At 45.1% G+C, this 26,966-nt stretch overlaps 7 protein-coding genes across 22 annotated transcripts; 5 read left to right on the forward strand and 2 right to left on the reverse strand.

The window, feature by feature from the left end:
• The first annotated feature begins 4,926 nt into the window (after positions 1-4,926).
• LOC9633774 (carotenoid 9,10(9',10')-cleavage dioxygenase) lies at positions 4,927-7,536 on the forward strand. Of its 4 annotated transcripts, none has more exons than XM_024664846.1 (15): positions 4,927-5,057; positions 5,107-5,165; positions 5,215-5,322; positions 5,373-5,475; positions 5,577-5,827; positions 5,879-6,058; positions 6,113-6,191; positions 6,241-6,319; positions 6,378-6,443; positions 6,494-6,632; positions 6,706-6,883; positions 6,940-7,077; positions 7,130-7,182; positions 7,230-7,373; positions 7,424-7,536. In XM_024664846.1, exons 1-15 carry the CDS (start codon positions 4,982-4,984, stop codon positions 7,523-7,525), a joined length of 1,755 nt encoding a protein of 584 aa, XP_024520614.1. In that variant the 5' UTR covers positions 4,927-4,981; the 3' UTR covers positions 7,526-7,536. The 4 variants fall into 4 exon arrangements, with proteins under 4 accessions (XP_024520614.1, XP_024520616.1, XP_024520615.1 ...); XM_024664848.1 differs by having other exon boundaries at positions 5,235-5,322; XM_024664847.1 differs by having other exon boundaries at positions 5,134-5,165.
• A 2,257-nt stretch (positions 7,537-9,793) lies between these two features.
• On the forward strand, positions 9,794-10,174 carry LOC9633775. The gene has a single exon (XM_002990996.1). The coding sequence runs from the start codon at positions 9,794-9,796 to the stop codon at positions 10,172-10,174; it is 381 nt and encodes a 126-aa protein (XP_002991042.1).
• Positions 10,175-11,622: 1,448 nt separating this feature from the next.
• LOC9633776 (flowering time control protein FCA) lies at positions 11,623-15,592 on the reverse strand. Of its 9 annotated transcripts, none has more exons than XR_002991042.1 (20): positions 15,351-15,592; positions 15,193-15,269; positions 15,031-15,109; positions 14,745-14,753; positions 14,148-14,230; positions 14,043-14,094; positions 13,912-13,979; positions 13,792-13,858; positions 13,663-13,742; positions 13,534-13,598; positions 13,424-13,468; positions 13,241-13,376; positions 13,111-13,185; positions 12,785-13,057; positions 12,701-12,730; positions 12,477-12,641; positions 12,367-12,426; positions 12,208-12,323; positions 12,078-12,161; positions 11,623-12,017 (listed from the first exon to the last, which is right to left on the reverse strand). XR_002991042.1 is itself a non-coding variant. In XM_024664830.1 (19 exons), the coding sequence occupies exons 1-18, from the start codon at positions 15,442-15,444 to the stop codon at positions 12,252-12,254; spliced, it is 1,533 nt and encodes a 510-aa protein (XP_024520598.1). In that variant the 5' UTR covers positions 15,445-15,592; the 3' UTR covers positions 11,623-12,161; positions 12,208-12,251. The 9 variants fall into 9 exon arrangements, 1 of the variants encoding a protein (XP_024520598.1); XR_002991043.1 differs by having other exon boundaries at positions 13,424-13,462; positions 13,912-13,982; XR_002991046.1 differs by having other exon boundaries at positions 13,271-13,376; positions 13,912-13,982.
• A 2,398-nt stretch (positions 15,593-17,990) lies between these two features.
• LOC9634438 (GPI ethanolamine phosphate transferase 1) lies at positions 17,991-21,793 on the forward strand. Of its 2 annotated transcripts, none has more exons than XM_024664801.1 (17): positions 17,991-18,154; positions 18,210-18,401; positions 18,455-18,958; positions 19,011-19,228; positions 19,281-19,355; positions 19,408-19,474; positions 19,529-19,833; positions 19,882-20,112; positions 20,157-20,344; positions 20,391-20,532; positions 20,580-20,688; positions 20,745-20,847; positions 20,898-21,114; positions 21,166-21,264; positions 21,321-21,379; positions 21,434-21,539; positions 21,600-21,793. In XM_024664801.1, exons 1-17 carry the CDS (start codon positions 17,992-17,994, stop codon positions 21,756-21,758), a joined length of 2,937 nt encoding a protein of 978 aa, XP_024520569.1. In that variant the 5' UTR covers position 17,991; the 3' UTR covers positions 21,759-21,793. The 2 variants fall into 2 exon arrangements, with proteins under 2 accessions (XP_024520569.1, XP_024520570.1); XM_024664802.1 differs by having other exon boundaries at positions 18,455-18,610; positions 18,665-18,958; positions 19,529-20,112.
• On the forward strand, positions 21,669-23,047 carry LOC9633777 (peroxidase 51). 4 transcript variants are annotated; one of them, XM_024664808.1, is made up of 4 exons: positions 21,669-21,766; positions 21,982-22,121; positions 22,178-22,538; positions 22,596-23,047. In XM_024664808.1, the coding sequence occupies exons 1-4, from the start codon at positions 21,730-21,732 to the stop codon at positions 23,000-23,002; spliced, it is 945 nt and encodes a 314-aa protein (XP_024520576.1). In that variant the 5' UTR covers positions 21,669-21,729; the 3' UTR covers positions 23,003-23,047. The 4 variants fall into 4 exon arrangements, with proteins under 4 accessions (XP_024520576.1, XP_024520577.1, XP_024520578.1 ...); XM_024664809.1 differs by having other exon boundaries at positions 21,734-21,766; positions 21,837-22,121; XM_024664810.1 differs by lacking the exon at positions 21,669-21,766 and adding an exon at positions 21,798-21,915.
• LOC9633778 (DEAD-box ATP-dependent RNA helicase 35) lies at positions 22,988-24,917 on the reverse strand. Its single transcript, XM_002991059.2, has one exon. It carries the CDS (start codon positions 24,896-24,898, stop codon positions 23,072-23,074), a length of 1,827 nt encoding a protein of 608 aa, XP_002991105.2. The 5' UTR covers positions 24,899-24,917; the 3' UTR covers positions 22,988-23,071.
• On the forward strand, positions 24,910-26,901 carry LOC9634439 (ribosome production factor 1). Its single transcript, XM_024664807.1, has 11 exons — positions 24,910-25,120; positions 25,171-25,251; positions 25,307-25,402; positions 25,479-25,562; positions 25,611-25,680; positions 25,749-25,831; positions 25,911-25,990; positions 26,077-26,175; positions 26,241-26,316; positions 26,412-26,501; positions 26,627-26,901. Exons 1-11 carry the CDS (start codon positions 24,941-24,943, stop codon positions 26,663-26,665), a joined length of 978 nt encoding a protein of 325 aa, XP_024520575.1. The 5' UTR covers positions 24,910-24,940; the 3' UTR covers positions 26,666-26,901.
• Positions 26,902-26,966: the final 65 nt, after the last annotated feature.

Raw genomic sequence — 26,966 nt, forward strand, 5'->3', positions numbered from 1 at the left:
TCAAGTATATTATTCCAACCTCTATGGATTTTCTAGACAAGGATTTTGTGCCATCAGCAATTGCTATATTTGACGTTCAATGTCCACAAGGTGCAGAGCAAGATCTACCTTCTCTTGATGAGGTTCGTGAGGCTTAAAAGATTGAGCCGTGGATTCGAAGGCTTCGAGATGGGTTTGAGAATCCTGCATCACTTGCTAATGATTTGCCTTTCCGGCATTTACATTCTCAATATCACCTTGAAGATGGCCTTCTTTATTTTGTGGGGATGAATCCTAATGATCATTTACAACTGGTGGTGCCTTCTATCTTTATTCTGCGGTTTTTCCATGCCTACCATGATTCTCCTGTTCTAGGTGGGCATATGGGACATTGTCGTGTAACCGAGAAGCTTCATAGGTCTTTCTATTGGCCGAAGATGCGACGTGATATTATCCAGTATGTACGTAGCTGTGTTTGGTGCCAAGCTCGTAATGCTCCCCCTCGGGCTATGGAAGGACGGTTGAAGTCAATTGCAGTTTCCTATTTGTTTGAATTGGTGGTGTTTGATTTTATGGGACTTTTTCTACGGTCGACTGCTGGCAATGAGTATGTTATTATTGCTTCTGACTACTTGACTCGTTGGGTGCAAATTGGTGCTCTTGTTAGTGCCTCTGCAACTGCTGTTGGATACTTCCTCCTCAATCGAGTGGTGTTCCAGCATTCTTTTCTAGAGCGGATTCTTTCAAATAATGGTCCCGCATTTATGGCTAAGGCATTTCATGTTTTGACATCTCAATTAGGGATATGCCACACTTTTAGGAGTGCTTATCATCCACAATCAGACGGTCTAGTGAAACGGCTCATTCAGACATTCAAAGGGATGATTGTGAAGTATGTGAACTTTTAGCATTCGGATTGGGATGGCTATTTGTCATCTCTTCGGTATGCGTATGTCACAGGGGTTCAGAGTTCTGTTGGTGCTTCACCATATAAACTCCTATATGGTCATGATCCAATATTACCAACAAAGCTGGGTTTACCTTCGTGATTGCCACGAGTTGCCGATGCTAAGTTGTGGGATCAATATTTGATAAGCATTCTTCCACTTGTCCAAGCAGAGTCTGCCGAACACTTAGGCCCCGTACAAGTGGGACAACAACAGTGCTACAACTCCCATTATCGTCCACCTGCGGAGTACAAAGTGGATGATTTGGTGTTAATCCGTTTTCCCCATCTTACGGTACGTGGTTTATCTAAGGGGCTCCTTGTGCAGTGGAAAGGACTGTATCGTGTGTTATGGCGAGTTGGACCACAAGTTTATGAAGTTCGGCATGACGTTCAACAGGTTGATCCTCCAGAGATTGTGCATGTGCAGCGGTTTAAACTCTTCTTACAAAGGGATCTAGAGCAGTTAATACCACCTACAGATCCGCCGATGCCTCCTCTTGACATTCCTCCAGATCCCGGCCTATATACAAGAAAACCCTGATGGTCTTCCATTATTTCGAGAGGAGGGGTTGATGTGATGGCCAAATGTATAGCTATGATGCCATATACTAATATTAGCGTAATGTGATTTTGGTAGCCGTCGGATTGGTTTCAATCCGGACCACTCACTCCTGTATATAAGTTAGGATTTTTGGGCTAATTGATATGTACATTTTCTGCATTCCCTTTCCATATTCCAAGCATTCACATTTTGAAATTTATTCTATTGATATGTAATAAGATTAATTTTGTATTTAAAAATTATAAATATGTTTATATGGATATGGGAATAGGTATATTAATTACATAAGAATGAATGGACTAGATTCTGTCCCAAATGGATGGTTTACTATAGTACTGTAATTAGCATGTTATTCTTGTTGTGTTACAAAAACTTGAAGTTCCCACAAAATTATTAATGTAGTTATTGACAACCATAACTGAAAGAAGTCTAAAGTTATGATATATAAACATTAGTCAATTACAAAATCTTGATGAACCATTTACAACTCTGTATGCAATTACAAAATATTCAAACCAACTTTTAAGTGATAACTTTAAACCAAAGAAAAAGACTTTTTTAAAAGCCACTACAATCTATTAAAGTCATTGCAATAAATAATACATCCCATTTTTAAGTTTGTTTATTTATAATCCTTTAAGACCACTATTAATTAAGACTCATGACTATAAATAAAAGTTACCTCCATGCTTTCCTTTCAATCAACATCTGGGATTTGTGTTAACTTTGGCTTATGATTTTTTATTCTTGTCCTCAAACATGGACAGTCAAACTCACTTCATTCATCTTTCACATCCTTCTAAAATTTTGTAAACCATGTTTCCACACAAGATCTCACTCCTATAGTCAAATGTTAAATTAAAAATATATTTTTCTAATATACTAATTATATACTTATTCACATATGCACCTTCTACAGGCCCTATTGGTAAGAGGAAATAAATATAGGAGATTTGACTAAATGTTTTTATTCCATATTCATTCTTAAGAACATATGACTTGCCATACTTGAAAAGCAGAGCCACCTAATTATGTCATAAAGATGCCTAGATTAATCTAAAATGACTAACAAATGTTAGAATATTTTAAAATATTTTAAATATATTACCATAATAAGTTTAGTTAAGCAAACAAAAAACTAATAACACAAAGTTTGTAAATTTGATTCTCCAATTTTGAGGTTGGAGCAAATGTATGCAGACTCTTCTTCCAAATGACCACAATACTCCCATTTCTTCTCCACCAGATTAGAACACAAAATTACCCATACAGCTGGAGACAACGATCACATCATCCACAAGATGAGCCATCCATTCTTCACCTCCCATGTTGATATCACGAGGTGGCCACTCGTATTTCCCGGATGCGACCATGGCTGAGTGTGAGCCATCCTCATCCGTCTCTAGCCAGCACGCTTGTACCAGTAAAATCCTCACACAATACCTCCCAGTAGGCGAATGGATCCTGGCTCACCACTTGCCGACTCCATTGCATGGTGTTCAGATCATAGAAGCGATCCTCTCCCTCACTGTAGCCAGGATTGGACAAGTCGTGGATTCCCCCAGCTTCCGGAGCCAGAATTGTACCGGAGAAGGTAGACAACAAACTCCCGAAACACTCCCTACCATCACTGTCTTGGTGTTGAGCACGGCAATCCGATAAATCCCTGTCTCAGGATCCACATATCGTCTCAATGCTATCAACTTCCTCAACAGAGCATCTTCCAAACTGTTTGTGAGCGGATTGCCCACAGCCAGAGACCGTGAGCGAGCACTTCTCCATTCCGGCCACCCATCCATTTGCCGTGAAATGGCTCGCAAACATTGTAGACAGGCGGGCGAGAGGCAGAGAAGTGGGCTCGAACGGTCCCAGAGAACATACAAAAGAATGCAGTACCAGGAGCGGCGCCACCACTCGCATCCACATCGAGTCGCAGGAAGATGCTCATGAACAATTCCTGGTACGCCTGCTTCATCAAGTTATCTATCTAATATAGCTGACAACAGAATACGGCCCTGTTGGTTCGATCACTCGACTTTTGGGGCACAAATCACGTTGACGCTGCCACGTCATTCTACGGACGATAGTGACTCGGGCAGTGATGTGGATTAGAAGGCGATCGCGAAGAAGATGTCGTCCTCGCCAGATAGCACTGCCTTGAACACCAACAGGTGACACATGTAGCTTCATGGACACCTGCTGTGTTTATACATGGGCTGATGGCAGCGCATGCACTTCCTTATCACTTTCATCGACCTCATCATTCTGAGCTTTGATTGGATCTTAGATGTTTGTTGTGATAAGCTGGAACTTTTACTCTGTGAGTTGTGTTTATACGGTTGCTGTTCTTGCTGTCCAGATCTGCGAGCTTGCGCATCCTATATGGAGCTGCATCCCTCGTTTGTTCATCTTATTGTAGGCTCGACCTGGTTGGGAGTCTCACTGACAGAGCAAAGAAACTGTAAACTAAGAGCGCAAGATTCCCAGCGCTTACTTGATTGCTCTTTCCACTTTGGTTCTCAACAAATTGTTGCTGTTTTTATTTCCTGATACACGCATGGGAGTCTAGAACCTCGGATAGCAAAGAAACGACCGAAGAATAGTTTGTCTTCCAAGCTCAGACATACCGTCCTATATATATATTTCTAGTTTTTCTTGAGAAGATTTAAAGTGCGCTTAGCAACCAGTGACATAATCCGCCTTGAACTGGCAGCCGTCATTGTAAGTCTTGATACCACACTTGGCACAGTTGCGAGCACGGAGTTCGTCAAAGGCAGTGATCATCTCGGAGCCATTGAGGTCGCAGTTGGAGCCAGAGACAAAGAGGCCACAGTGGCCGGAGCAGACGCTGCTGGAGCCTTTGTTGCTGCCGATGAAGTAGCGGTTGCTAGGCTGAATCTGGCGGCAAGCAGCATCACAGTCGCTCTGTGCGAGGTCCCTGCACAGTGTAGAGCCAGCGCACGAGTAGGAGTCCTGAGCATGACAGCCCCGCAACAACATGATGATCATGACATTCACAAGTAAGACATTGAGAGCTAGCGCCATGTTCATCGACTTCATGGTTACTAAGTTACTATGTATCTCCAATTTGCACGAGTAGCTAACATAAAGCTCAGCCCCTGGTTTGGATATAAGAGATCTAAGGGAGGAGATGCAAGGCAAAAAGAGCAAATGTGAGTCATTAATGCAAGTAACAAACTAATATTGATATTAGTTATTTTCCTACAGAACAATTTTGAAAATTTCACATTTAATAGCACATAAACCCAATCCCCACATTAAAATCTAACAAGTAAAAGTATAACACATCGGATTCTCTCTCGCTCTCTCTCTCTCTCTCTCTCTCTCTCTCAAAATTCACATAAGCGGCAAAGAAATAGTTATTAGAGAAAGTCCACAAGCACATGAGAGGAAGGATCAAATGTGGCAAGAAAGACAAACCGGGAGACCATTTAAATACGAAAGATTCGGTTTGGGCGAGTCGCATAGCAATGGCCAGCATTGTGGCTGGAACTTTTCATCAGGCTACTCCAAATCTCTCCCCTGTAGCAACAAAGGCATGTCAAGGTATGAATTGCATACTCAATCATGGAATTGTAGCTCAACATAGCTGCAGCATCATCGTCATATGGACCTGTGCCAGTTACTGGAAATGGAGCACTTGCTACACGAAAGGTGTGATGTATGACTCTTAGCAGTTCGTAAATCTTCGCTTTTGATCAAGGTTCCCCCTTTTCTCAAAAGCTTGTTCCACACTAGTAGAAACAAGTTTCTTGATGTGCTTGTGGATGCTCTATACAAACCAGATAAGGAACGGAATATTTATTACCAGGTAAGATACTGAAAACTTTCGCAGATATTTTCTGAATAAATTCCTTCTAGGAAAACTTTTCACCCGTGGAAGAGGTGGGATCTTGGACACCAGTTCAAGTTATTGATGGAGAAATACCTCAGGATTTCCCAGCAGGAACTTACATAAGAAACGGTGCGTTTAAAGAAATGGTGTTTTGGCAGTGGTTTTGCTCATGATTTTGTGTTCTGAATTCATTGGTTCTATTAATTTTCTTTTTTCTACCTTTAAATCAGGTCCAAACCCTTACCTCCTTGATGAAAGTATTCTCATAAGTCCTTTTGGGAAACTGTATTGTCACTGGTTTGAAGGTGATGGAATGCTTCATGCGACCAGGTTTGATCAAGGTGGCAAGTTCATCACATATAAGAACAAATATGTTGATACTATGGCACACAAAATCGAAAAGAACACGAAGAAAACCTCATTCCTAAGAGCTGTGGAGGGAGATTCTTTGGCTATCTCAGCAAGTTATCTTCTAAACTTCGTAAGGCAATTGCATTTATTTTGTTTTATTTTCCTTAGCTACAATGTGCAGCTACGTTTTGGGAAAGTTAATGGGCCAACATGCAATACGCACGTTTTCAAGCTTGCTGGGAAGTTGTATGCAGTCGCAGAAGCAGATATTCCTCATGAAATAGATTTATCAAGCCTCAACACTCTTGGCACTCTTGATTTTAGTGGTAAATGGAAAGGACCGTTCACATCTCACTCCAAGGTATGGTTGATCACAAAGTGACGCTATTATTGAATTGTGTTCTTCTACTTTAAGTTTGATCTGGAAAAGCAAGAGCTCGTTATCTTTGGTTTCAATGCAAAGTCGCCATACTTGCAAATTGGAATCGTTTCCAGTAAGTGACTGTATCAAAACACAAACTTCTGCTCACTCTTTTCATCCAGAGGATGGAGACTTGATACAAAAGACAGATCTGGAGCTTGATCGTGCATGCTTTATTCACGAGATTTCAATAACGAAAAAGTAAGTAGCATTTCATTCATGAATCGAGTTCTGGATTCTCGTGTGAGTTCTTTTCCAGTTACACCTTGATTCCTGATTTTCCACTCACGATCAACATGAACCGATTGCTGAAAGGATCAGGAAGGTAGTTGTCATGTTGTGTTTTAAGGCTTTTAATCTGAGCCCATGTCTCAGGCTGGTCGAGTTTGAGAACAACTCTTCTTCCAGAATAGGAGTTATGCCTCGTTATGGCGATTCTAAGTCAGTAAGGTGGTTCGAAGTAGAGCCTGGATACAGCTTCCACGCTGTAAATGCCTTTGAAGACAGTGATGAAGTAAGTAAACTTCAGCTAAAAAGGAATTTCAAAAAATTGTTTTGCTAACTAAATATTATCATGTGATAAACAGATTGTGTTGCATGCTTTGTTTTCGAAGATTCCATTCTTTCCCACGCCAAATGGTGTGGACAGACGCGAGTGGTTTGCTCGGGGCATAACACCGACTGATCCAAGAAATGCCAGAGACCCTCAAGTTGATGGTGCCCTCTTGGCCAATTTGCGGGAATGGAGATTCAATCTTGACAAAGGTTTCGTTTGTTTCTATAGAGTGAACTGAGTTTTGGTTTATGAGTTTGCTGAGCAGGGACGGTGGTGGAAAGGAACTTGACATCGTTGGAAACTTGTGGAATCGAAATGCCAAAAATCAACAAGAAATTTACAGGAAGGAAGAACCAATTTGCCTATGCCCAGGTGGTGGATGTGGAGGCTAGCAAAGTTGTAGGTAAGTTTCAATGCGTTTTTTTGCTCATGTACTTAAGATTTGCTGTTTACAGGCATGCCAAAGTATGGCAAGTTCATGAAAGTAAAACTTCCGGAATCTTGTGAAGTACGCCATTGCGAGTTATCAATCAGCTAATTGTTATATCTCTGTAGGATGAAATTGATGTGAAGTACCACGATCTGGGAGCCAACCGATACGGATCGGAGCCTTTGTTTGTGGCGAGACCCCACTCAACAGATGAAGACGACGGGTGGATTGTGAGCTATGTCCATGACGAGGAGACAAACAAATCCGAAGTGAGTGCATACTGTAAGAGAGTTGGCAAGTGTAAAATTTGTACTTGCAGGTGTACATATTTGATGCACAAAAGTTTCAGGATCAAGCTGTAGCAAGAATTGGTCTCCCCCAGCGAGTACCTTATGGATTCCACAGTGACTTCTTCTTTTGAAACTAGAAAAATGGAAAGTAGACGATAAATCACGTGCCAACTTGAGGCTAGTCAACGATTGCAAACGTGGTCGTCAACTAGGAAGTATTATTGGGGAGCCAGCGTACATGGCAATCGTTGCCACTCGCGCAAGCACCATGAAATATCGACTGCTGATACCTCGGGCGTGTTCTATAGTGATCTCACCCCCGACCACCTGGGCCCGCTCTCGAAACTGGGCCTTTCCACTCCTCCGGTGGCACTCCATCAGCAGCTTCTTAGCGGTGCTCATCGCATACTCCCAGCAGTTCTTGTCGTGAAGGCTATACTGCGGGTCGTGATCCTCATGAGCTCGCGCAGTTCCAGCGGCGTATCCTCGCAATCGAAATTCAGCAGCTTGGCATTGGTAAAATCGCCCAGGCTGAGAACGGGGGTGATGTTGATCCCGCAGTCACCGCCAGGGCCACACTTCTCGAAAAGGAAGAATTGCTCCACGCCCCCGACGATCAGCACAATCACCAGGAAGTCGTGGTTGATGGTCGACTTTGGATTGATGCAGTTAGTGCTGGAATCCCTGGAGGCGGTGGAGAGGGCGGCTGTTGCTTTGCTGCCGCCCTGCAAAGCCCTTGGTGAAGCTCCTGGTGAAGCCGTTTGTGAGGCCGGATTGGCAGTAGACGATGGCGCGGAGGAGCGACGTCAACGTAGCCATCGGGATCATTGTGCTTGAAGTGGTTTCTGATCTTGCCTGGAATTTTGGCTGACGAGAGACCACTCCAGAGCTGTGGAGCAGCCTTTTGCTGCCATCGTTCAAGACCGGCGCAACATGAGTCGATCTAGAGCTCTTGGCCACCGACTGGGAGATTTTCCACATTGTTGGAGATGGAGCAAAAAAAAGCTCAGGAGCTCTTCATTCATTCTTTTGATCTTGTTCTTCATAATCCCCGGCACGGATTCCATGATCGTGCCAAGAAACTTCCAATTGATCAATAGACACAACAGTACAAGAATAATTTGGGTATAAATTATAAACTTGTTTATAATTCAAAAATACAAGTTTAATCTAAATATATATCAACCGTTAGATAAAATATATTAGAAGCATCTTAAACAAAACAGTTTTACATAAATGTAAGTAAAATTATACTTTTAAAAATTCATCTAAGTCAACAACTAAGACACAAAATTAAGTGAGAAAGGAAAAGAATGACAATCATTGAGTGACATCTGGGTCGACAGCCAGCTAGAACATGCCGAACCTGTCGTATGCCACCTCCACCAGCTCTGCTCCAACCAAATATTATGATCAAAATGAGATTGGGCCATCGGCCTGATGGACGCAATGGCTCAGGTTTTACACTCGGTCAATTGGGCCATGTCGATCAAGCTTGATATATGTTAACAACCAAAGAGCAAAGTTTAACAAAGAAAAATGGACTTTCAATAAAATACAGCTGAAGCCTTCTATATACATGGCGGGATCTTTCTTCTACGTGTCCATCTATGCGAACAAGTCGCCGTCTAAACAAGTTGTGACCTGTAAAGCAAGGTTAGACACGCTTCTCTGGGCAGGGCCATGCAATTATAAATGGGTTCCTCCTTGACCGCCTAAGTTTTGGAAGTCTTGCTGGGAGCAAAGCTATAGACCCGCTTCTGTGCCCGCCCACACCATATAAATAATGGGCTCGAGATCGTAACTGCAAGGCAAATCCTTATGAACCGGGAGCAAAACGTTATTGTAACTGCAGCACAACTTAGTGGTGTGAAGAGAATGTTGCCCACACAAACACTTGATATGCACTATGGTTGATGTTGGACACAACTTGTAACTTGGGTCACTAGTACACATGCATAAAAGAATAGTGGTGGTAGCTATATTACCAAAGCTGCCACATGTTTTCTGGATGAGCCAGATCATGCCATGTGGCACCCAATTTAATTTATTTTACTATTATAGTAATGTTAATAATAGATGTGGACCTCACACATGGATATATAATATTAATGCGGGATCATGTTGGTATTGCGACAATTAAGTCGTGACAGTCACTGTCTGGACAGGTGACCAGTGGAGCAAAGCTAGACACGTTTTTCTGGGTAGGATCACGATCACAATGGGGGGTTTAATATTGTGTCAATACAGCAGTTCTCCTTGACCACCTAAGTTTGGGTTCTTCCTTCTTGACCGCCTAAGTTTGTGTTGGAAGTCAGGCTGGGAGCAAAGTTAGACACGCTTCTGTGCCTTCCCATATAAATAAGGGGTTCGATATCTATCTCAGCAACTTAGCAACCATGAAGTCGACGAACATGGCGCTAGCTCTCACATATGTTTTGCTTGTTGTGAATCTCATGTTGTTGCGGGGCTCTCATGCTCAGGACTCCTACTCGTGTGCTGGCTCTACATTGTGCAGGGGCCTCGCACAGAGCGACTGTGATGCTGCTCGCCGCCAGATTCAGCCTGGCAACCGCTACTTCACTGGCGGCAACAAAGGCTCCACAGGCGTCTGCTCCGGCCACTGTGGGCTCTTTGTCTCCGGCTCCAACTGCGACCTCACTGGCAATGAGATGATCACTGCCTTCAACGAACTCCGTGCTCGCAACTGCGCCAAGTGTGGTATCAAGACTTACAATGACGGCTGCAAGTTCAAGGCGGATTATGTCAATGGCTGCTAATCACACTTTCTTGTAGTTAATCTTCTCAATAAAGCTATGACGGTATGTCTGGGTTTGGAAGATGATGATTCTTCGGTCGTTTGTTTGCTATCCGAAGTTGTAGGCAAGAAAAGTGGAAACAAATCAACAATTAAAAAGCAAAACAATTTGATGTGAAAGGTTGATTTGCCATTCCTTTCAGCATCATGAGCTTGGCTTTGGACTCAAGCTGCTCTTTTCTTTGTATTGGAGCGTCTTTATGTAATTTCTTTTGCTTAGTTTTCTTCAACAATAGGAAAATGAGATGATTGCTAAGCTTGCAAGTTCTGAGAGGTCGTGTTTGGGGAGATTACACAACAGCCTGATGATCAGTATGAGCAAGATTTTGAAAAATTTAGGCAGAATAAAAGTATCTAACTCTCACTTGTCCCTTGGCATGATGTCTCATGATGCTCCAGTTGTTCCATCCTTTAGTCTTCTCTTGGCTATACTCAACATGAAGATGACTCTACTCTGTTGCATCTTCCTTTCTTGCTTGGCTTTTTGAGTTTTGCAGCAATTTCTTCATGTCAATTCATAGAAAGGATAGTAACTTAATTTCAATAAATAGCTTACAAGTAGTTTTTAAGCAAAACTAGGATGATAGTGAATATACCTAAAATATGCTTGGATATTTTAGGATATTCTACCATTTAACAGTTGTTATTCATTTAGATTAATTTTGTATTTATAATTATAAACATGTTTATAATTTATAAACTTTCTTAAACCCTTTCTAATATATTCTTTTTTATTCTATTATATACAATAAGATTAATTTTGTGTTTATAAATTACAAACATGCATATAAATTATAAATTTTATTTGATTAATTGAATTAATAAATCGGAATAACACTACTATTAAGCAAACCAAGCGTTACTACATGCAATTATTATTAAACATCATGGTTTATTAAAACAAAGAAATTTTCCCGCGCTTTAGGGTTTAACATTGCATTTTTAGGGCTAGGGCTAAGATATCTTCGATCGGCTCGGGGAGGACTTGCTGATGGAAATTCTTACGCGGCTAGACACTGATTGTGTGCCGTGGATCCAAATCCACAGCTGTGGCGCCCTTTCTCCGGCGAGGCTGTCAAGCTCAAGCACATTTCTCTGCCCATTGGCCCGCCTGGAAAGAGCTCCGTCTTTGTAGGGCATTGCTCGTCCAATGGTCTAGTGTGTGGCACGCTTGCTGTAATACACCGTCCCACCAGTCCTTGCTCACGGTCTCTCAGTGTGGCCAATCCTCTTACGAACACTTGGAAGGTGCTCCGGTGTACCGAGTGGGTCGAGATGACCGAGACAATGGATTTGGATCCTGAGACGGGAATCTATCGAATTGCAGTGCTCAACAACAAGCGTATCGATTCAAAATACGTTGGCGAAATTCTCCAGTGCAACTCTGGCACTGGACGCTGGGTGGCAGGGGACGTCATAACAAGTGATCTGATAGAGTGCAACCCTGGCTACAACCGAGGTAACGGTGACGATGGTTTCTACAACCTGGATACACTCAAATGGACGACTGAGTTCACAGAAGAGAATCCCAGCATTCGTGAGATCGATGACGAGACTTGCAAGAATTGGCCTATCTGGGGATTTTTGTACCGCGGCCGGAGGATCCTGGTGGGAACGATCCATGACGACCTTCACGTTGCACTCAGTGTGCTGGAGGACGACGAGCAAAAACGTTGGCTCCCCTTGTCCAAGGGTCGTGTGCGGGATATAGTCGGGGAAGGATGGCGTGTGATCACTGGGTGGCACATCTAGCAGGCGACGTGATAGTGCTCTCCAGCTGCACTTGGCCTCCACTTGCGTTTCATCTGATCGACGAGCAATGGGAATTGGGCCTTTCGGAACAGGAACTGGCATTCTATGCTAACCTCGACTGGTCCAAAGGCTGTCCGGCCACCATTCGCGCCAGCTACACGTTTGTTCCAAGCTTAGCAGCACGGCCATAAATCTCCCTGTTGGACTCAAGATCAGCAAGAGAAAAGAAACAAGAAAATGTACCTTTCGCTCAAGTTGGTATATCTGTAAATCAGGCTCCTGTTAGTTCATATCCAGATCTGGTGTCTTAGCTGTTCCAAGTAAGCATTTGATGGCTGGAACTGAGGGATGTTCGCGTCCTGCGTTGGACTGTAAGATAAAGCCAACAAATGAAGAACTTACAACAGAGGCTGGCGGCAGCGTTGGAGCAACTTGTTGCTCAAGCTCGTCCGGCCTTTCCCACTGTAGAGAGATATTAAAATGCGCCTAAATCTAAATCTTAACGTTGTTACCTTGCTTTCGGATGTGATACTGTTGTAATAGTATTTATATCCATCTGGCGAGACGTGTTCCGTCCAGTTAGATGTAGCTGGCGCTACTACAGCAGGAGGCAATGCCGGAGTTGGAAGCAAAGATTGCACAAGCTGTGTAGGCGCCGACAACAACCAAGAAGGCGGCTAAGTAAAATGAGAAAGGAAGAATTTTTAAGAGAAAAAAATTCAGAAGCACGAAATACCTGTTGTGCAATGCTCCCTGGCTGGAACACCTGTAACAAAATCCAATCCAGACATGAAGCACAAAATGCAGAAGGAGAGCGTACCGGTGGATGCTGTTGTTGCTGCGGAATATTTTGCAAGTGAAGAGCTTGATGGTTGTGTAAAATGAGTGACGGTTGGTTTATGGATGCCAGGGGTTGCGTCAGCTGTAAAAATTGTGATTGTTGCGATGGTTGTGGATTAAACTGCTGAGGTTGGAGATGAAGCTGCTGCTGCTGCTGCTGCTGCTGCTGCTGGAGTAGTTGCACATACTGATGCACAGCTTGTTGTCCAGCAAAATTTTGTCCAGCACGCTGCAATGCCGTTTGGATAATCTCCTGCAAAGATTTAAAAAAAAATTGGCATAAGTAAACAAAGAGGTGGAAAGAACCTCGGTCGGAAGTCCAGCTGCATGATGCCGTTGAGCCTGTACAATGTATGGGCCTTGCGAGTGGTTAGGAGATGCCTGGAAGAAATTGACCGTGTCAATATAAAAGAATAACCAAAGAGCAGGAACATACTGTTTGTGAAGGGCTTAGACAGGGAATTACTGCTGGAGGAAATGGAGGTTGTCCAGTTTGATGCAGTTGCCGCAAACTCAATGCATTTGCTTGCCTCCAGCTAACTGGAGAAGCACGTCCACTGTGGCCACTAGATCTGAGAGCAAACATGTCAGTAGCGCTGGTAATCTCAATAAGGATCACCTGTTGTTAGAGCCGGATCCGTGATGGCGGGGACTAAAACTGTTCCTGTAAAACACTCTCACGGTTGAGGTTATCTTGCAGAAAATATATCAAGTAAAAGAAAAGAAGACCTCGAGTCACCAGTTTTAGGCCGTTTTGGGTCAGCAAATCTCACAGCCAAAGGCTGATCACAACCCTGTCATACAAAAATGAAGGAACAAGTTAAGAAAAAAGGAAAAGCGAAAATCAGAGTCACTCACGCGCATAATGTACACATCGTTAAGAGCAGCAATGGCTGCTTGTGCCATGTCCCTTGACGGGTACTTTATGAAAGCACAACCTGCAAACAAACGTCACTTGAAGTACTCCCTGCAATGCAGGCGCTTTACCTCTGCTTTGTTTGTGCTCGTCTCTCATGACGTATATATCGTCAACTCTTCCGTACGGACTAAAAACCTGCACTTGAAAGCCATCAATAGGACACCAGAGACAACGATAAACAATTTTACCTCTTCAATTTCTCTCTCACTAGCGTGCTTGTTTAAGCATCCTACAAACAATTTATGCTCTATTGCCCCTGCTAAAAAATATAAAGAAAATGGAAGTTGAGAGAAATGAAAGAGATAAAAAACGTCCTCACCTAAGCGCTCTCTTTCACCATCTGCGTATCTAACTTGTACAGGCGAAGCTCCCTGTCCAGCGTAAACAATCAAACCATCAACTAGAAAAACGGCCAAAATCTTACTCCTGGTAAAGTCCGCTGGTTGTTTAAGCAACGTATAGCTCGGTCAGCTTCGTCCCTCGAGGAGTACTTGACGAAACAACAACCTATACGGCATAAAAAGTAGAACAGAAACACAAATTAGCGACTATACTCGAGAAAAAACTAAAACAGAGAATGAAAGGAAACAAAAAAAAAAAAAAAAAAAAACAACAACAACAACACAAGCATCGTGCCCGCCCGGATATACTGCGGAACAGATTGCATCCACCATCAAAACTAGTCCGCCACCATTTTGGTTTTCGTTCTCAAGCCATTCATCCTCGGTCTCCAGTCCATGTCAGAGTCACAACCAGAGTTTTTGTTGATCCCTGTAAGTGGGAACTTAACCCACAGCATTCATCTCCAAAGTTGTTCCGAGTTTCAAGTTTGGATCCAGTCATCACTAAGAACGAGTAGTGGCCATCGATTGGATAGTTGCCACCAGTTTCCAAGGAAGAGTATCATGAACTAATTCCCGGTGAAGCATATCTGTTTGTCGCGGATCATCAACGGACGGGCAGTGCTGTAGTGTCTGATATCCATATATCCACTCAAAAATCCATTCACATGATGTCATACGTTTTCTTGCTGGAACATTCACCTAAGCCAGAGTTAAATTACCATATGGAAAAGAGAGAATAAAAGACGGAACGATGATCCTAACGATGCAATGCAAGCAAACAAAGAACAAAAAAGTCTGTCCTCGATCGAACCAGGAAAAATAAATCCAGACATTCCAACCGTGCAGCACAATCTATCCAAAGCTTTGGACCACCGCAACACACCACCTAGAAGGAAAGCAAGCCAACAGTAAACCCAACAAAGATTCGATTATGGGAAAAAGAGAAGATACAACAAAACATGCCTTGTTGGTGCCCCGTTCTCCTATCCTTTATAATCGCAACCTCAAGAACTTCTCCATATTCCTCGAACATTGATCTTACCTGACAAGAAAAAGAATGCGCAGAGGGAAGCGAACGAAACGAGTTAAAAAAAAAAAGCAAGAATTTGCAGACTGAGAACGCACTTGTTGTTCAGTAATTGTCCTGGGAACAGAGCCCACAAAGAGTTTCACATAAGTGTGTTGTCCTCCTTCACTAGAATCTGGACAAGAAGAATATTTCGATTCATAGTACGAATGAATTGAAATGCGGCAATACGAGAAGAAGAGCAGAAATCACTCACCAGAATTGTCGCGCTCGCGCTTGTGGCCAGCAACGCGCCAAGAACTGCTGCTGGGATCTCCGTGATGAGGCATTTTCTTCCTCTCCGAGACCATCCCACTGCTCCGCCACTGGCGCTGCTACTGCTCTGCTCGATCTTGGCGCTCACAATGCAATGTAGCAGCCGGCCATTCCTCCTCCGCCGCGCATTCTCCCCAGGAACACGAAATCACACACGACACACGTACAAACCCTAGAGCTGGAACTCCACCTTCCCACCGGCTACTGCCGGTGAAAACCGATAAGTACGAACGCCACATCCCGCCTTGTACGGGATTTTTAAAAAAGTATTTCGAAATCAGGTTTAGGGTTTATGGCGTTTAATTTTATGACTTTTAGGGTTTTCGGATGAATTTCCGTTGGGAGTTGAAGGTTCGCGTGGCGGTACATGCGCTCTTCATGCTCAGCATCTTCGACATCTACTTCAAGTCGCCGATCGTTTATGGGATTGATCCCGTCGCGCCTCGGATCCAAGCGCCTGCCGTGCTGTTTGTCGGTAATTCCCTTCCCTGCTAGATTTTCACGGATTGATTGAAATATTAGATCTATTAGCTGATCCCAGGAGCTCATTTTCTACACAATGTGATGCACGGGGCGTGTTCTTGAGTTTTCTCATTTGTTTTTGCGGGCAGGGATGTGATGCTTCGGTCCTCGTTTCGTCAACTCCTGGCAACAAGGCTGAAAGAGACGATGAGATAAATCACTCATTAGCCGGAGACGCCTTTGATGCAGTTCATCGAGCCGGTGTGGCGCCTGCGCTGATATTCTCGCTATCATCACGTGGAGAAAGAAGGATGTAGCGAGGAGCTTAGAAAGCACTGCGAGGATTACCAGATAGTGCCATCAGCGATTTCATTGAGGGAAACAGCATGGTTAATTCGTTGATAGATGCTTTGTAAGTGTGAAGATGGCGGCCGACCCAGAAAACCTTCCATCTTTACGGCCTTTCCTGACTTCCCGGAAAGGACCGCCAACTAGCCAGTGATCTACAACTTCATCATGAACCGGAGCTTCCTCGGCGAACTAACATGGTACCCTTCCAGTTCGACATTAGTTTTGGGTTAAATTAGAATAACAATAATTAAGAACAGTTTAACTTATTTTCAATGTCGGGACTATTCTCAATAATTTCCGGAGCACTCTTGCAATGGCACTGAAAACGTACCCGTCTATTGGTGTATGAGTGTCCACGGTATGCATCCATTGCTCGATACATGTCTTCATCCATCTTAGCCAGGGACGGAAGATCCCATGTACGCTCTTCTTCCGTGACCGGGAAATTGATTGCAGGGTGAACCGTTAAGTAATACTTAACTGGTGGTGCATGATGCAGAGATCATTCCAAGTAAGCTGGCAGCTACTAAGACTTCGGCCATCCATCTTGTCCACAATCTCCTGCCATCGAGCATCTCGGTTTAGGGTACTCAACTTGTGCGTTGAGCCCATTGAGCTTTTTCGGATGTGGCTCTGCGCTCAAAAGCTCGTCCGGCTTTTCCCACTGTAGAGAGAAACTTGAATGCGCTTCACATCTAAATCTTAACGTTATTACCTTGCTTTTTCGGATGTGATACTGTTGTAATGGTATTTATATCCCTCAGGCGAGACGTGCTCCGTCGAGTTAGATGTTGTTGCTACAGCAGGAGGCAATACTGGGGTTGGATCCAAAGATTGCACAAGCTTTGTAGGCGCCGGCTAAGAGAACGAGAAAGCTTTTTTAAGAGAAAAGAAAAAGAAATATACCTGTTGTGCAATGCTCCCTGGATGGAATACCTGTAGCGAAATCCAATTGAGACATGAAGCACAAAATGCAAAAGGACAGCGTACCGGTGGATGCTGTTGTTGCTGCGGAATGTTTTGCAAGCGAAGAGCTTGATGCTTGTGTAAGATGAGTGACGGTTGGTTTACTGATGCTATGGGTTTCGTCAACTGTGAAAATTGTGATTGTTGCGATGGTTGCGACTGTTGCTGCTGCTGCTGCTGCTGGAGTAGGCAACATATACTGATGCACAGCTTGTTGTCTAGCAAGATTTTGTCCAGCACGCTGCAGTGCCGTTTGAATAATCTCCTGCAAAGACTTAAACACATTGGCAAAAGTAAACGAAAAAGAGGTCGAAAGAACCTCGGTCGGAAGTCCAGCTACATGATGCCGTTGAGCTTGTACAATATAACAAAAATGAAGGAATACGAACCTAAGAAAAAAAGGAAAAGCGAAAATCAGAGTGACTTACGCACATATAATGTACGTTACGAGCAGCAATGGCTGCTTGTGCTATATCCCTTGCAAACAAACGTTGAAGTACTCTCTAAAATGCAAGCGCTTTACCTCTGCTTTGTTTGAGCTCGTATCTTTTCCGTACGGACTAAGAACCTGCGGTTGAAAGCCAGAGACAACGATAAACTCTTTCAATTTCTCTCTGATTAGCGTGCTTGTTTAGGCATCCAACAAAAAATTTATGCTCTATTGCCCCTGCTAAAATAGTCCCAGAAAATGGGAAAATAACGTCCAGAAGAGAAGACCCACCGGCTACTGCCGGTCAAAACGGAAAAGTACGCGAATTTTAAAAAAGTATTTCGAAATCAGGTTTAGGGTTTATGCCGAGAGAATGGAGAGCCGAGAGGTGAAGATCATCGTCCTGGGAGTGGCGGTCCATGCGCTCTTCATGCTCAGCATCTTCGACATCTACTTCAAGTCGCCGATCGTTCATGGGATTGATCCCGTCGCGCCTCGGATCCAAGCGCCTGCCAAGCGCCTTGTGCTGTTTGTAGGTAATCCCCTTCTAGATTTTCACGGATTCAGTGATTGAAATGTAAGATCTATTAGCTGATGGCTTGCGAGCTGACAAATTCTTCGAGCTCAAGCCGGATGGATCGCCAAGAGCTCCTTTTCTGCACAATGTGATTCACGAGAAGGGAAAATGGGGCGTGTCTCATGCTCGCCCTCCAACCGAGTCTCGTCCCGGGCACGTTGCTATAATCGCTGGTTTGTATGAAGATCCAAGTGCTGTAACCAAAGGTAACTTTTACCTTTTGACTGTTTGTAACGTTCTTCACGTCTGGAGATTTCAGGATGGAAGGCAAATCCTGTGGAGTTCGATTCCGTCTTTAACAGGAGTAAGGAAGTGGTCGCTTTTGGAAGTCCAGACATTGTTCCCATTTTTTGTGGCAACATTCCACAGGCAAAGTTCTCCGCATACCCGCACGAGTATGAAGATTTTGCAACAGGTTCGCCTCGTTTGTTCGATTCTAGAAGAATGTATGGTTTTTTTCTGTTTGCAGATGCGTCTTTCCTTGATACTTGGGTTTTTGATCGTTTTGAACAACTGATAAATAGTTCCAAAAGAGATGCTGTGGTCGAAGAGACTCTACAAAGTGGAGAGCTTGTTGTTTTCTTGCATCTATTGGGATGTGATACCAACGGCCACGCACATCGTCCATATTCTCCGATATACTTGAACAATGTGGAGGTCGTTGATCGCGGAATAGAACGGGTGTTCAAGCTTATGGAAGAGAAGTACTCTGATGGACGAACTGCATACGTTTTTACAGCCGACCACGGGATGAGTGATAAAGGTCTGTCTCGTCGAGGCTTTCTTGCCGGTTCAATACTGACTTTTCTTGCTAGGTAGTCATGGAGATGGAGAACCAGAAAACACGGAAACACCACTTGTTGCTTGGGGTGCGGGCATCCGAGGTCCCAGTCCTGCAAAACCTGAAGACGACGAAGACGATGGTTTTAAGTTTGTCGATCAGCACACACACCACATGGTGACGCCTCACAGTTGGGGACTTCAAAATCTCGAACGCGTTGATGTCAACCAAGGGGACATTGCACCGCTTATGGTAAAGACAAGTTTTTCTGCTCTCACTCTTTTACGCTGAATGTTTCTTTCAGTCGGTACTTCTTGGACTTCCATGTCCTTTAAACTCTGTTGGTGTGCTGCCAAGAGGCTACTTGCTTTTAAATAAGGTGATATGAAGCTTGCTTTTGTGCTTTGTCAAACCCTTGCATCGTTTTTCAGGCTGACGAAGCTGAGGCCGCTTTCGCGAATGCAAAGCAATTACTCAACCAATTCTTGCGAAAATCACGTATCCTAAGACATTTTGGTGAAGTCCAGGAGCTCTCCTTAACGGATCTATAAGATATCAAGCAGGAAACGTCGCTCTTTTTCAGGCCATTTTCCTCTCTGAAAAATTACGAGGAACTTACGAGCCGTATACAACAACTTATTGGTCTACAGCAATACCAGGCTGCGTTGGACTTCTCACAGAAATTGATCAGTTTATCTTTGGATGGCCTGCATTATTTTCAAACGTACGACTGGTGGTTTTTGATGGGAACCATTACGTTTGGCTACGTAGGATGGATGCTGTACGTAATCCTACACTTGTTGAGGCATTATGCCAGTTCGCCGCTGTTCCAACGTAAACAAAGGAAAAGTTCTCTGGTATGCAAACTTCCTTTGGTTATCATTTCTGTAATCAGTTCCTTTCAGGGTAATTTTGCCATGGGAACCTTGTCGGCAGCGCTGTTTATGGTGCTGATGTTCGAAAAGTCGCCTATACTATACTTTCTCTATGTCGGTACTGGAATCTTCCTCTGGCAGCGTGTACTCGCCAGTCCGAATGATTTTACACGCATTTGGATCGCAGTAAGAACAGGAAAGGTTTCAAAGTTCCAAATTCTATTCGCAAGCATGCTCTCTTCCGTTATTGTTCAGCTTTTGGTAATGCTCGTCTACGTTTAGAAATTTTGTTGATCTTTCTGCAGGTTTCAAGTTTTTTCAGAAGAGAAGTGTACACAGGCTTTTTCTTTGCTGCTGGTGTGATAGGAGCTGTAACAATCTCCATGAACCTTCCTGGACTTTCAATGATCCCAGCCTTCGTCTGGGCATCTTGCTGGTTTCTTTCAGGATTCACACTGATGCCTCCACAAATTCCTGAACACGTTTCACTGGTGTAAGTTTCAGAATTTCTTTCTTGATCCACCTGCAAATGTTTACAGTGTCGGAAGTGCTTTCCTGGTAGTAGCACTTGCATTCGCTGCTTGGTGGATTGACAAAATTGTTCCCAAAGAACCTATTCTACGACAACTAGTGCGTGATAAAAATCGCTCCGCTGAACGAGATGTACTTTTTGTTGTCCAGGTAGCGTCTTATCTACAACAGTTGTTTCCTGACACTCTTTTCTGCAGATAATTCTTGTTTGTTTTTCATCATTCATGGTATGGGTCACGACTTCTTACAGAACCCATAGGAGACAGCTACCTTTGACATTCCAGGTCGTCAACTGGTCCCTTGCAGGTACTTCAAATTCCTCGGCTTGTTTGTTTGGATGTAATCTACCTACTTGTCTTCAGGGGTAGCAATTCTTCTCCCTCTAAGATCTCCGCCAACAATAATTGCCAGAGTTTGTGCAATTTTTCTTGGATTTGCACCTCCATTTCTACTTCTCTCAATCGGGTAAACTTTTCCTTACGGTTAAGGCAACACTAACAGTGTTTCGTCTTCAGCTACGAGGCACTTTTCTATAGTGGTTTGGCTAGCGTATTGTTCTCCTGGATTCTGGTGGAGTCCGCTATCACTTTCTCGTCTTTTGGACGGAATTCCTTTACCAACGAGTTTTCGGCCAGTGAACGGCTCATCCAATGGACTGCATTTGCCAAAGGCGAACGACATGTTTCCTGGAGGTCTTTGAAACTCACCGACGTGCATGTAGCGCTGTGTTTTGTAAGCCTAACAATCATTATCCTTCATGGACTTACGATGTTTTAACTGCAGCTTATTTTGATCAATGTGGCGTTTTTTGGAACTGGAAACGTCGCAAGCATCGCGAGCTTCGAAATCTCCTCTGTGTACAGATTCATCACCGTTTTTGATGTAAGGATATTGCTTACTGAAGTGGTTGTGATACGACTAACTACGGGGTTTTCCAGCCATTTATCATGACAGCTCTTCTCCTTTTCAAGCTCTTCATACCGTTCATCCTTGTAACGTACGCTCTTTTGCTGACTCTCAGTTATGCGTTCTGACGTGGTTGTGATTGCAGATGCGCATTCAGCATTGTCGTGAAGATCATGAGCCTACCTCGTCTTGGTTGTTACTTCATGGTTTTAATTCTCTCGGACATTATGACGATCCGTTTCTTTTTCCTTGTAAGTTTCTGATGGTGTTGGTGCCTTTCTGACGGCATACAATTTTCTGTTGCTCGTAAGGTCCGGAACACGGGAAGCTGGATGGAGATTGGCAACAGCATAAGCCACTTCGGTATCATGAGCGCGCAAGTTGTCTTCGTGTTACTACTATTTGGGCTAAGTAACATATACACCAGGGATGTGAGGATCAATGTTGGGCAGACATCCAAGCTTTTCTAGTCAACGCGGTAACGTAGTTTCCGTTATTGCATGCTTACCATGTGTCTGGTATTTCTTTCACATGCCCATGCATTCCAGTGCTTGGTCTTCCAGCTGCCGAGCATACGAGGTTTCTCCTCTTACAAGAAATCGAAGAAGGGAGAGAAACATGTCCGAAGTATGGTTTCATCTGGCCTGTGTTTCAGCTTAACCGTGTTACTTCTGCTCATGCTTGTAACTTCAGAGCTGACAGTGGACTACTACAAGCGGACTTGCCCGCATGCCGAGAGCATTCTCAGACAGGTGATGGTTCAAAAGATAAGGGAAGCACCAACAACAGCTGGAGCAACACTGCGACTCCTTTTTCATGACTGCTTCGTTGACGTGAGTTGTCCTTTCTCCTGAGGTTCTTGAGTTTTCTTATTTGTTTTTGAGGCCAGGGATGTGATGCTTCGGTCCTCGTTTCGTCAACTCCTGGCAACAAGGCTGAAAGAGACGAGGAGATAAATCATTCATTAGCGGGAGATGCCTTTGATGCAGTTCATCGAGCTAAAGCAGCAGTGGAAAAGATTTGTCCCGGTGTGGTCTCTTGCGCTGATGTTCTGGCTATCATCACGAGGGATTTGGTTCAGCTAGTTGGCGGTCCTTTCTGGGAAGTCAGGAAAGGCCGTAAAGACGGAAGGTTGTCTATGGCTTCCCGGGTCGGCCGCAATCTCCCGACTTCCACAGCATCTATCAACGAATTAACCAGGCTGTTCGCTTCCAAGGGCCTCAATGAAATCGATCTGATAGCGCTCTCTGGTAAGCACTCTCTCAGTGCTTTTTAAGCTGCTCGCTAATCCCTCGTTCTTCTTCCAGGTGCTCATACAATCGGCTTTGCACACTGCACGGAATTCACGAACAGGATCTACAACTTTAACGGCACCAGAGCCGGCGATCCAAGCATGAATCCGAGCTTCCTCGGCGAACTACGACGAGCTTGTCCTCCGCGAAATGGAAATCCCGATGTGGTAGCAAGCATGGACGCAGCAACACCCTTCCAGTTCGACAACTCCTACTACCGGAGCATGCAGAGAGGTCTGGGCCTTCTCACCTCCGACCAGGAGCTCCTTACAAACGCAAGAACTCGCAGCGTCGTGGACGCATTTGCCAGCAGCCAGGATCTCTTCTACGAAGTCTTTGCGGCTTCCATGGACAAGCTGGGAAACGTCGGTGTGAAGAACGAGACGAACGGGGTGGTAAGAAAAGAGTGCCACAGAACTTGAAGAATCAACACTGTCAAAATAACACAAGCTCACCAATTCTTTTCCTCGTTCCTCGCAAGCTTTTCAGCTCTAGATCTCTCCACCATATCCACCAGAACCAAAGTAATCGCGTCTCGTCCCGGCGATGGCCTGGCTCTTCTGGTGCTCGAGCTTCGGGCACTCTCCAATACGGTGTCCCAGGCCACCACAGTAGGCGCACCCTTTCACTCCACTAGCTCTAGCCACCTCCTCGACGTTGTCCATGGGATCGTCCAGTGTCGCCAGAACCGGAGGAATCCTCTGCCGCGCCTCCTTGAGCAGATGCTTCAAGTCGAGAAGAATGGTCTCGCTCTGGTTCTTGTTGATGAACGACGTCGCAATGCCTGTCTTGCCGCACCTCCCAGTTCGTCCAATCCTGTGCACGTAGTTCTCGATCTCCGCTGGCATGTCGTAGTTGATTACGTGCTGGATGTCTGGAAAGTCGAGTCCTTTGGAGGCGATGTCCGTGGCGACCAGCACGTCCTTTTTTCCCTGCTTGAACGAGGCGATCGCGTACTCTCGCTCCTCCTGATCCTTGCCACCGTGAATCGCCACTGCTCCAACTCCTTTCACCAGTAAGTACTCGTGGATGTCGTCCACGTCCGACTTGTTCTCGCAGAAGATGAGCACTGGCGGCGGGGTCTTCTGCAAGCACTCGAGCAAGTAGACGATCTTGGCCTCCTGCTTCACGTACTCCACCTCCTGTATCACGTCCAGATTGGCCGCCCCGGCCCTCCCGACGTTCACCACCACCGGCTTCACCAGCGCGCTCTTGGCAAAGTTCTGGATCTTCTTCGGCATGGTGGCGGAGAAGAGCAGCGTCTGGCGCTGCGCCTTGAAGTGGTCGAACACCTCCCGGATGTCCTCCTCGAATCCCAAGTCGATGAGCCGATCCGCCTCGTCGAGCGTGAGATACTTGCACCGGTCGAGGTTCATCTTCTTCTTCGCTAGCATGTCCTTGAGCCGGCCGGGAGTCGCCACCACGATGTGAACTCCCTTCTTCACCACTTCCAGCTGAGACCTCATATCAATCCCCCCGATGCACAGCATCGATCTCAGCTCTGGATAGTTCTTCTCACGCAGAACGTTCGTAAACTCCTGTACCACGTCGAAGGTCTGCCTGGCCAGCTCTCTAGACGGGCACACAACCAGCCCGAAAGGACCCTCACCACCACCTAGACTAGAGCTCTGTTCTTCCTGCAGTGCGAGCATTATGAGCGGCAAAACGAACACAAGCGTCTTACCGGAGCCCGTGAACGCTATGCCAATCATATCCCTGCCCGAGAGGATCACTGGAAGCCCCTGTACCTGGATTGGTGTCGGCCGGGTGATGGACTTCTCTTTGAGCTTGCGAAGAATGGGGTCGGGAAATCTCATGTCCTTGAAGTTCTTGATCGGAGGAGGGATCTCTTCGCCTTCCACAAGAATGTGCCACTGCTTGCGAATCTCATCACACTCGGCCTCGCTCATGTGCCGGACGTGAGAGGGTGGCCTCCAGTCGGTCTGCATTGGATTTGTGTAAGTGATCCCCTTGGCGAGCTCCCTCACGGACATGAGCGTCTTCCTCTCGGAGAGACGATCGATCATGTCCTTCTCCTGCCGCACTAGCTGCTCCGTGGCGCTGATCTCCGGCTGGTCCTTCTTCAATTGCGATGCCTTGACGAGCAGGCTGGGCTTGGATTCCGCCGCGCCCCTACCGTCCTCCACCAGCGACGAATTCTGGCCCTTTCTCTGGAGGAGCTTCTGCTGCTCGAGCAACCGGCGCTTCTTCACCGGGACATACTCTACGTACCCGTCGTCGTCTTCGATGGTCTCCTCCGGCGCTTCCTCGCGCCGCGCTCCAGCTTCCTCCGCCATCGTCGCCACCGCCATAGCCATGAGCCCTAGCTCGCAATAAACCCTAATCTAGGTTATCTCGCAATGGGGACGAAGCGGCTGAGGGAAGACGATGGCGAGGGCAAGAAGCCGTCCCTGATCAGGAACAAGGAGCGCCGATCGGAGGCGTTCGCGCAGCTCAAGCGCGAGAAGAAGAAGGCGAAGAAGCTGCGAATCAAGGCTCGGGATGCGCGGGAAAAGGAATGCATTGAGCTCGGAGAAGCTGTAAGTAAGATTAATCTCTGGGGAATCTCTCTGAATTGTTTTCTTGGCAGCCTCCTCCGAGAAAAACGCCACGAACGATTGAGAATACTCGCGAACCGGATGAGACGATTGTCCGACCCGATGACGATGAGGTGGAAAAACTCACTCCTTTCTTTTTGTGTTAGTCCTGATATTCTTCTTGTGTAGCTGCTTGCGGACATCGCGACGGATGAATTCGCGGAGCATTTTAACCGGGACAAATCTCCGAAGCTCCTGATAACAACTTGCAGGAAGTGCTCAAAGGTAAACATCGAAAACTCTACACGCATTGCTGTTTTAACTTGAGGTTGCGATTCTTTTTTTGTTTTTTTTTTTCCAGAGAACTTTCAAGCTGATATTGGAGCTCCAAAGTGTCATTCCAAACACGGAGTACTACAAGCGGAATAAACGCAGCCTTAAACAGGTGTGAAGTTATGTTTGTATTTCATCTCCCTGACTCTCCGCTGTACAGCTTGTGAAGGATGCTACTGAACAAGACTTTACAGCGATAGTTGTGATTCATGAGAACCGCAGAGAGCCCGGTATCAAAATTTCAGTCATTTTCTGCTTTACTTCGTGGATTTATTTATTGTTTCGCTCGACTTTTCAGATGGAATGGTGATTGTTAATTTACCCGAAGGACCTACGGCCCATTTCAGGCTCTCGAATCTTGTACTAAGAAAGGAGATTAAGGCACGTGAATCTGACTCCCCTTCTTTTTCCATTGTAAGTGTTTGGATTGATTGATTCAGTGTAGTGTGTGACCTGACAGAATCATGGACGGCCAACGAGTCATCTCCCAGAGCTTATTCTTAACAACTTCACAACCAGCCTGGGCCATCGAATTGGAAGGTGGTGTTTATATTTGTTTGACACTTCTCTTCCTAGATTTGCCTTTGTGTTTATGCTGTTTACTAATGTGTTTGTTTCTGTGGCAGGATGTTCGCATCCTTGTTCTATCAAGATCCCAACTTTCGCGGCCGCCGTGTAGTCACTTTTCACAACCAGCGCGACTACATATTTTTCCGGCATCACAGGTGCGACCATTAATTTATCTCCTTGCGTCTGTATAAAAGGCCAAGTTGCGCGTGCATTTTTCCAGGTACGTGTTCGAGCCGAAGGAGACGAAGCAGAAGGGAGAGCAAAAGAAGAAAACTGCTGTGATTGCTCGGCTCCAGGTGAGTGGGGTGCACAGTCCGCGGCCCTCCTTGCGAAAATGTTTGCTTTTTTTGTCGTGGGCTGTGTTGTCTCACAGTCTTTTGTTTTTACGCAGGAATGTGGCCCACGCTTCACACTCAAGTTGCTAAGCTTGCAGCACGGCACCTTTGATACAAAGCATGGCGAGTACGAATGGGTACACAAGGTGAGTGATCGAATTTATATTCCTGAACAACAGGAGATTGCTCTTTATTAATTCATCACGAATGAGTAACTGACGAGGTACTAAATGGTTTTTTTTTTTTTTTCCTTTCTTTTTCATGTTTCCAGCCAGACATGGACACGAGTCGCAGGAGATTCTTCCTTTAAGCAAAGAAGGCGAGAAAAAGAGAGAGCGGAAGAACTGTTCTTCCGAAAGATGATCCATTTCTTCGTGGGAGTTGTACGGAGATGGAGAGGCGAGCGTGCGGCCCAGATGCGAGGATCCCCCCCTCTAATAACGTAATTATTGGAATGCCCGGAGAGAGGGGGCAAGATGACGCTCGGAATTTTTTGTTTTTTACCTCCATGGTTAAAAAATTTTGCAGGGAAGAGTTTACCACGCATACAGAAGACGTAAAAAAAGTGCTACACACACACACACACACACACACTCTTACTACTAGGTAGT

This window comes from Selaginella moellendorffii, unplaced genomic scaffold (assembly GCF_000143415.4).
Source record: "Selaginella moellendorffii unplaced genomic scaffold, v1.0 SELMOscaffold_114, whole genome shotgun sequence".
NCBI lineage: Eukaryota > Viridiplantae > Streptophyta > Lycopodiopsida > Selaginellales > Selaginellaceae > Selaginella > Selaginella moellendorffii.

Excerpts from the sequence above, each read along its gene's own strand:
- LOC9634438 (XM_024664801.1), top strand. The coding sequence starts at position 17,992 with ATGGAGAGCCGAGAGGTGAAGATCATCGTCCTGGGAGTGGCGGTCCAT. Across the intron at positions 18,402-18,454 it reads TCCAAGTGCTGTAACCAAAG|GATGGAAGGCAAATCCTGTG; the intron begins GTAACTTTTACC and ends TGGAGATTTCAG. Across the intron at positions 19,356-19,407 it reads GCTACTTGCTTTTAAATAAG|GCTGACGAAGCTGAGGCCGC; the intron begins GTGATATGAAGC and ends ATCGTTTTTCAG.
- LOC9633778 (XM_002991059.2), bottom strand. The coding sequence starts at position 24,898 with ATGGCTATGGCGGTGGCGACGATGGCGGAGGAAGCTGGAGCGCGGCGC.
- LOC9633776 (XM_024664830.1), bottom strand. The coding sequence starts at position 15,444 with ATGGTCTCGGAGAGGAAGAAAATGCCTCATCACGGAGATCCCAGCAGC. Across the intron at positions 13,469-13,533 it reads CCTAAAACTGGTGACTCGAG|GAACAGTTTTAGTCCCCGCC; the intron begins GTCTTCTTTTCT and ends AGTGTTTTACAG. Across the intron at positions 13,058-13,110 it reads CAGCTGGACTTCCGACCGAG|GAGATTATCCAAACGGCATT; the intron begins GTTCTTTCCACC and ends AAATCTTTGCAG.
- LOC9634439 (XM_024664807.1), top strand. The coding sequence starts at position 24,941 with ATGGGGACGAAGCGGCTGAGGGAAGACGATGGCGAGGGCAAGAAGCCG. Across the intron at positions 25,121-25,170 it reads GCATTGAGCTCGGAGAAGCT|CCTCCTCCGAGAAAAACGCC; the intron begins GTAAGTAAGATT and ends TTTTCTTGGCAG. Across the intron at positions 25,252-25,306 it reads TCCGACCCGATGACGATGAG|CTGCTTGCGGACATCGCGAC; the intron begins GTGGAAAAACTC and ends CTTCTTGTGTAG.
- LOC9633775 (XM_002990996.1), top strand. The coding sequence starts at position 9,794 with ATGAAGTCGACGAACATGGCGCTAGCTCTCACATATGTTTTGCTTGTT.
- LOC9633774 (XM_024664846.1), top strand. The coding sequence starts at position 4,982 with ATGGCCAGCATTGTGGCTGGAACTTTTCATCAGGCTACTCCAAATCTC. Across the intron at positions 6,444-6,493 it reads TTGCTGAAAGGATCAGGAAG|GCTGGTCGAGTTTGAGAACA; the intron begins GTAGTTGTCATG and ends CCCATGTCTCAG. Across the intron at positions 6,884-6,939 it reads GAGATTCAATCTTGACAAAG|GGACGGTGGTGGAAAGGAAC; the intron begins GTTTCGTTTGTT and ends TTTGCTGAGCAG.
- LOC9633777 (XM_002990998.2), top strand. The coding sequence starts at position 21,798 with ATGTGTCTGGTATTTCTTTCACATGCCCATGCATTCCAGTGCTTGGTC. Across the intron at positions 22,122-22,177 it reads TTCATGACTGCTTCGTTGAC|GGATGTGATGCTTCGGTCCT; the intron begins GTGAGTTGTCCT and ends TTTTGAGGCCAG. Across the intron at positions 22,539-22,595 it reads CGATCTGATAGCGCTCTCTG|GTGCTCATACAATCGGCTTT; the intron begins GTAAGCACTCTC and ends TTCTTCTTCCAG.